This window comes from Perognathus longimembris, chromosome 15 (assembly GCF_023159225.1).
Source record: "Perognathus longimembris pacificus isolate PPM17 chromosome 15, ASM2315922v1, whole genome shotgun sequence".
Lineage (NCBI taxonomy): Eukaryota > Metazoa > Chordata > Mammalia > Rodentia > Heteromyidae > Perognathus > Perognathus longimembris.
In genome coordinates this window covers 8015030-8023072 of record NC_063175.1, presented here as the reverse complement: position 1 = coordinate 8023072, position 8043 = coordinate 8015030, and the positions used below count along the sequence as shown (strand labels likewise).

At 42.9% G+C, this 8043-nt stretch overlaps 1 protein-coding gene across 8 annotated transcripts in view; it reads right to left on the bottom strand.

Moving 5' to 3' along the window:
• Nucleotides 1-404: 404 nt before the first annotated feature.
• The window catches only part of Ptprm (protein tyrosine phosphatase receptor type M), a 767348-nt gene continuing 759709 nt past the window's right edge, over nucleotides 405-8043 (bottom strand). For 2 of the 8 annotated variants that reach the window (XM_048363177.1, XM_048363175.1), the window contains exon 32: nucleotides 410-1349. In XM_048363177.1, coding sequence (XP_048219134.1) covers nucleotides 1296-1349 — 54 coding nt within the window. In that variant the 3' untranslated portion in view covers nucleotides 410-1295. Of the gene's footprint in view, nucleotides 1350-8043 lie in introns of all 8 variants that reach the window. The other 6 variants (XM_048363182.1, XM_048363180.1, XM_048363181.1 and 3 more) reach the window with 6 other exon arrangements.

Below are 8043 nucleotides of genomic sequence, written 5' to 3'. Positions count from 1 at the left end.
AATAATGGAAGTTTATTATTTTCAGCATCCAAAGTTTGGATGCTGAAACAAACAATGAACATCCAAGTAGTCACTAATCTGCCAGTTCACTTTGTGGGAAAGAGGCGGCGGTTGCTCTGTTGAGTATAAAAACAATTTAATGTATATCCTACAAAATTTTAAAAAAGCGAGGGAAGGGACAAGTTGGGAGGGTTAGGTGAAAATGTTGGAAGGGGTGACATTGTTCAAGATCCATTGTATTCATAAACTGCTTTATTAAATGGCAACTCCTTTGTACAATTACTTAACCAAACACTATCTCTGCTTTACCTCTTCGCTCTACATCTTGTACTAAATGACTCCCGAGGCTCACAATAACTAGGAAGTTAGAGAATAGAATTCTGGGAAATGTAGTCTATCCTTTCAATGTCTCCATATTGTAAAAACATCTTACTGTTACCAGGTTGTTCTTGTGATGGGGGCATCGTGCTCCCCAGCATTCCACCATGACTGCTCAGGGGTCATCATTTATTGTGTTGAGATAGCAATACAAGGTAACATTGTACATCATGATTGTACAACAATCATTCCCAGGGCTTAATAAAAATGACTGTCACTCACTGTGCTTCACAAAATTTTTTTAATGAATAAATAATTTGATGAAATCAAAAAATATTTACAGTATAAACAAATGGAAAAAGCTTTGGATCTGTAAATTTGACTGTGTTACATTTCTGAACTGAGTCCTCCCAAGCTTTTCCCTTGGAAATGATACAAATCTCGTAGAAACAACCACTCATCGAACATATCTTTGTTCATTACACGTTTATCTGTTAGTCCTGGAAAAGGTACAGAAGCTTATATTATGTGACATGTTAAAATACAAATATTAACTAAAAATAATATATTATCATAATGCCAGGTAGCATTCTCCACAGAACAAACACATACACTCAGCTGTAACAATGACAAAGCATCACGGGCCACACAAAAAATCACCCCAAAGGTACAAATTCCTTCATAAGAATGTAATTGTGCTCTTCAGTTGACCAGTTGTCTCCACCATGCTCGCAGGCCTATGATGAGGAAGACAGTGTCTGACGACTGTGTGCTGTGTGTGTTTCTGTCAGGCAGCAGCACTACTGGGAATTGGGCAGTGCAAGCATTTTTATAAACACTTTCCCGGGCTCTTAAAAAGAGCCAATTATGCAAAGCAAAATAAGCATACTGAGAAATCTTCATCTCATCTACACAAATACCATGGGACGTCTTGGCATTGTGGCAGGAAGCGTTTCCGCACGGAGCTGTGGATGCCTTTAGCCAGAGTTCAAGTATTCCAGGGCCACCTCATAGCAGAACTTGTACTGATCCTGGAAAACAGAGGAAGAATGGTGTCAGCTTTGTATTGCCTAAACACTGCTTCTATTCAAGCAGCGACACAGTTAAGGGTCTTAATGGGAAGATATCAAATTGATAAGGATCTGAATTAGGAACGAACCAGGAAGTCATAGTTGTAAATACAAATATACTCACTGTTCATTGAGGTTCCCCTAAAAGGCATGTTCTGATATCCATGCTCATTAGAACTCCTGGACCACAAATTCACACGCAGTTGCCTTTCTGTATCCCTGAGTTCTGCATAGTTGGATACTATCAACTTTTAATTCAAATATTTGAAAAAAAAAAAAGTACCTGGGCCAGGTGCTGGTGGTTTAGTCCTGTAATCCTACCTACTTAGGAGGCTGATATTTGAGGATCAAGGTTTGAAGCCACCCTGGGCAGAAAAGTGGGTAAGACTCTGATCTCTGATTTACCAGCAAGAAGCCAGAAATGGAGGTGTAGACCCACCCTTGCACGGACAAAGTCAAGTGAGAGTAGGAGGCTCTGTAGTGCACATGAGCGCACATGCACACACACGCGCACGTGTGCACACACACATGCACGTGTTAGCATGTTCCGCGCCCTCCCCCAATAACAAACAAATAAAAGAGAAAGAATTGCATCTGTACTGACCATGTAAGCTTTATTAGGTCATTATCACGCATGTCCCTAAACAATAGAGAATAACCACTACTTATATAGTTGACTTATATAGTTGTATTAGGTACTGTAAATGATCTAGAGATTATATTTATATATACAAAAGGCTGTACCTAGGTTATATAGAATATATGCTGCTAGACCCAATATCAGGGACTTGGGCTTCTGAAGATTTGGTATCTTGGGAAGATCCAATGCTCCAGAAACGCCAGGGAAGATAGTTTGTCCTCACATTTACCTGTGTATCAACAATCCAAGCTCTGTTCAAGCAACTCGAGAGGTGGGAGGAGAGCCCATGAGGACTGGCAGAAAGGCTTTAAAGGCTTGCTCTTATCAGTCCCATTTGTCCATTTCTTCTTGGTTTCCAAGTTAGTTAGTATAGAAATTTTTATAATAATCCCTAATGAACCTTTCTGTTTCTCTGGTATTGGTTGTAATGTCTCCTTTTTATTTCTGATTTTCTTTATTCATCTCCTTTTTCTTTTAGTTTAACAAAATATTTTGTTATCTGGCTTACCATTTAAAAGAAACCCAACTCTTGTTTCATAGGGCATTTGTATTTTCCGCCTCCACGTTGTTTATTTCTACTGTAATCTTTACTTCTGGGTTTGGTGTGTTCTTGCTTCCAAGAGCTACATTGTTAGGTTGTCCATTTGAAATACATACAACCATTATACACACATATAGTATATATACATATTTTATATAGATTTTATTCATTTGTTTGTACATATTATATATTTTTTATTTATATGTATTTTATATTTTCAGTACTGGGGATTGAATTCAGGGCCTTGTACTTGCTAGGTAGGTACTCTAAAACTTGAGCCACACCTCCAATACCTTTCTTTTTGACTTGGTTATTTCCAACGTAGGGTTTATGCTCAGACTGGCCTAGACTGGATCCTGCTACTTGTGACATCCCAGTCACTGGGATCTCCATGTCACTGGGGATGACAGGTGTGTGGACCATGCCTAGCTATTGGTTGAGAGGGAGTGCTTCTTTTGGTCCAGGCTGGCATTGATCTGCAGTCTCCCAATCTCCACCTTCTAAATAACAGGGATTATAGGATTGAGGAATCTTGATGAGCTTCATTTTTTTTTAAAGTAGACATTTATGTGCTGTATATGTCCCTCTTAGCACTGCTTTTGTTGAACTCTTAATATCTGTTCTATTGTATTTCCATATTCATTTACTTTGAGAAGAATGTAAATTTCCCTTTAAATTCCCTCCATGATATTGCTTCAAAAGTGTTTGTTCAGTGTGACTGTATTTATATCATTTTACTCCATTGTGATCAGAGGGGGTCTTAGATTTCAGTTTTGAATGTAGTCTTGCTTTTTGGTAGAATATATGGTCTTTTCTAGAGATAGTTCCACATGCTGATGACAAGGAAGTTTATTCTGTAACTGTTGGGTGAAATGTTCTACACACGTTAAGTCTACTCCATAGAGTATAGGTTAATTCTCATGTCTGTTGATCTTCTGGTCTGGTTGACCTGTCCATTTCTGAGAATGGGACATTGAGCTCTCCAGTGGTATTGCATTGGAGCCTCTCTCTCTGTTTAGTACTAACAGTTTTTGCTTTATAAAACTGGATACCCTGATTTTAGGTGCATGTAGATTTACAATCATTATTTCTTCCGGTTGAATTGATATATTGATGATTATATAGTGACTCTGTGTCTTCTGACAATTATCTTAAAGATATAAATTTGATGAATTTGAAATCGTGCTGAGTAAAATAAGTTAAATAGCAAAGGTCTCAGATGGTATTATTCTGTGCAAAATGTCCAAAATAGGCAAAGTTATAAACACTGGGTGTTGACTGATGTTGGTTCTAGGAACAGAAGAGCCAGTCAAGTCATGGGGAATGGCTGCTATCATGGAAGGGGCTTCCGATGGTGGTGGAGGTGTTATGCATTTAATGATGGTGGTGATGTTTGCACAGTTCTGTGTACATAGTGAAAGTCACTGGAGTGAATGCTTCAGAAGAGCAAATTTTACGGCATTTGAGTTCTAGTTCAATAAAGCTGTTATAAAAATCACTGGGAGAAAGATGCTGCCCATTTCATGCTGTGATTCCTGCTTCCCATGTCAATCAGGGGTTCAGGTGGGGCTGGGATTGAACAGGCTTTGCATGAAACATGAATTCAGTTGATGGCATGTATTTCTGAAGAGTCACAGTCTGAATGTTCTATACTGAGCAGGCTCCTGTGACCAGCTCTGAGATTCCGCCTAATCAGTTCTCCTATGCTTGTAACATGGGTCTGTCCCATCTACAGCTCCTTTCCAGCCTTGTCATGCTAGGAATCTTAGGAAGTTTGGACTCAGTTGGCTTTTAAAGCAAATCTGATGACACAAACGAGTAGTTTTTAAACTATCTCATCTAGCAAATAGCAAGAATCTCCCTAATCTATCCTAACCAGTCCACTCTTTATATAGAAGTTTCTGGGTTTTTTTTTTGTTTGTTTGTTTTCCTTTTCTCTTTTCTTCCTCCCTATTCCCCTTCTCCCCCCCCTGCCCCTTCCTTTTATATCTTTCTACTCTTGAACTATTTTACTTGCCGTAGGCAAAGTTATATTTCTGATTCACATTCTAGCACTTACTAGTTTAGGATTGGATACTTTTTATTTTTAGAACATTTACAAGACATCATTTGAATTTCAAAATTTTTAAGGCCATGTTGTCAGATCGCCGCCACGCTGACAAATGGGCCACTGAATGCTGCAACCATTTCTCTTGTTTCTGCGAATCACTGGGATGATTATTTTATGGAAATCAGATTCCTCATTGCATAAAAATGACTTTGGACAGCCTAACTGCCGTTAATGTCAGTGACCACCATGAAGGTGGCCAGTGGGACCTGCGGCCTCTGGCGTGCAGGCAGGCACAAGGCAGAGGAAGTCCCAGCTTCCAGGCTGCCGGAAGCTGCCAAAGTTGCCCTGTCTCAGACATGACTGTAATTTTCAGAATGAATTCCCCCTCTCCCATCTTAGGCCTCCCAAGCAAGCTGCCAATCCTACAGATTCTGTGATGACTGGTTTGTGAATCAGAAAAATAAGGGGAAGGAGAAGAAAGACCGTGAATTACCATGTCCCTGCCTCCAAGCACCTGGGTAAATGCCTGAAATCTTCCCACATTGGAAACTGATTACACTTGATCACCAGGTACAGGCCTGTCTTCTGCAGTTCCTTCTGTCAGCTCACTTGCTTCTGAATGGTATAATTAAGCCCCATGAGCTATTCCCATGCTTCAGAGGAAAAAAGGAAAAACAGAGCATTTATGCCTTGGGTGACATCAGCCGGCGGTGGGCGTGAAGTGGGAGTGGGGTGCTGGGCTTGGTCTCAGCCTGGACTTCCTCGCAGCCTTGTGTGGCACCATCTGCTATGGCACAAGGATGCGCTTCCTGAACTTTAGAAGAGGGAAGTGAGGAGGCTCTAGTGCAGAGAACGGGCATCTTCCAACCATGCAGCGTGTCACATACAAAGGCAGAGCGGCCAGAGTTCCAGGTAGATGGGAAATGGTCTTTGCTGGAGAGGAAGCCGCTGTCTAAAGGCCTAAGTACTGGGTGCAAAGTTATTTCGCTATGGAGGAGGAGATCCAGGGAAGGAAGAAACCCTGAACTTTCCAGAATTGGTCTAGACAACCACCCTAGGGATCTGGGCGACTTTTATTTCTACTTTAATAGTTAGGAGGCATTAGCTGACACAGCTCAAAGTCAGACAGGTGATCAGAGTCTGTATTTGCTTTAAGAGCAACTTTGCCAAATCAGTAGAGGCATTTGGGGAGAATGATTAAGATCAGCCGTTCTGGAAGTGAAGTCTTGGCGCAAGTGGTAGAGCAACAGCCTAGAACAAAAACACCAAACAAGAGCATGAAGCCCTGAGTTCAGGACCCAGTACCAGCATATAAAAAAGGGAGGGTGTGGCGTGGGCCAGCCGTTCACACCTGGCTGGCAGAGGAGGGCATTCAGAAGCTGCAGTCCCTTTCTGGGGAATACTATGTCTTACTGAGTCAGGGCCCTGCGAACCTCAAAGACAAGTGCGGGGTGTGACTGTCACAAGATCAAAGCCTTTCTGCCCCAGGGGCCTCCTCTTCCTAGCTGGCTGTTGTGGTCCACCATCTGAAGCCCCAGGCCGCGGATGGGCCCTGAGGCTGGTTGGAGAGATAGAGACTTTAGGAGCCAGGCTGAAAAGGGGGTCAGGAACAAGTGCAGCTGCTTCTGCTAGATGAAAAAGAAAAATCTAATCTAATGTTCTAAATTATTTTTCCTCCTGGCCATCCACTGGCTTTTCTCCAGAGTCCTCAAAACATAGAATTTGAAGAAATCAACCTCCAGGGTCTCGGGCTCTCCCCTGAGAGCATCAGGCTTCAAAATGAATAGACAGGCTTTCACGTCAGGAGCAATTTAAAAACAGCAGAGCCACAAAAGGAGAGGCAGGGGTGGAGGGGGGAGGCTGACCTGCCTGTGTTCCTCCTGGAAGACCGGAAGCACACCACAGCACTTCGGAGCTCCGGGTGGAAGGCCCAAAGCAGGTCTGCACCCAGGGGCAGTGGCTCCCACACCACCGTACTGTCTCACTGACCCGTTTAGAAGCATGCCCCAGAGTTTTCCAGAACACTCCTCTGAAGACACAGATCACAAGACTCAGCTACTACCCAACATTCTTCACTCAGGACGCAGATTGTCTGTTATGCTCAGAGCAATCATCCCAGACTTTATCTCCGTGACCACGGTTAATTGATTCCTTTGGCCAACATACTCACTGTGAATACCAAACCCAATAGAAATAGGACTTCCAGGCAAAACCCAAACAAATGCAAGCTCTTATTCAAGCCCAGAAGCATCAAACCATGAAAAAAGAGCAACGTGACATGTGACATCCTGCCCCCGCCCCCAGTCACCGATCACATCTGCCTTCCTGCTCAGTCACGTGACAGATCTAGCAGATGATGTTCTCAGGAAATCCCACAACTTTCCTACACTTCTCAGCCACTGACCTTATCCTAAAACTGGTGCTGGCCTTCAGAGTCAGGTCATCTCTCTTCTCCACCAAAGTCACCCATGGATGTACAGGGTGCAGGTAGGAGAAATGGCTTCCAGTACTCTACAGCACAGCCAGAGAACCATGACAGAAATCCAGGGCTTCAAAGGAGTCAGTAAAGAGGATGTTCTCAAGACAAGTGACCATTGTACATCATGACACCTGGCCACATGCTGTCCCCTAGATATGTACAATTACTATGTGTCAGTGAAAGATATCAATTTTCCTTTTATTGTGAGCAAGAAGAGAAAAATCATGATGATAAAATCCCCTAAGTTATTGTATAATGGCTGGTGATAACCTCTGCTCCAGCCAGTGAAGTATCCATTCATCTCACCAAGAATCGCCTGTCCATGCTCTGCACCACTGATTTGGAAAGAGTCCCATTACTTCTGCCCACAAAAATTCCTGAGTGATGAAAGCAACGGTGGAACCATTAGAGGAAAGGTCTGGAAGGTCTGCTTCTAGCCATCTCTTTAGCCCAGGCTCACTGAGAAGGAAATGATTCTTCTTTATTTTCCACATCAAGGTCAGCTCTGCCTTTGTGCCAACCAAAGTCTGGAAGCCGCATGTCTGCCCTTGAGGTTCACAGCCCGAGATTGCAATTCCATCATCTGCCGGCCCGATCTGTTGTAAACCTAGCCTCCCACTGACCCTATGATTTGCTCTCAAGTGTTCCAGCCCAAGCCAGGCACTGAGGGTTCACTCCTGTAAATCCTAGCTCATTAGGAGGCTGAGATTTCAGGACTGAGGTTCGAAGCCAGCCTAGGCAGTCAAGTCTATGAGACTCATTTCTCTAATTAACCAGGAAAAAAGCTGGAAGTGGAGGCTTAACTGGTAGAGTGCCAACCTTGAGTGAAAAAGCCAAGTGAGAGGTGAAGTCTTGTGTTTAAGTCCCAATACTGGCATAAAACTACCCCCCCAATTCTCAAATGCCCCCACCCAGAAGACTGAGCACTGTGCCATTTGTGTGGTG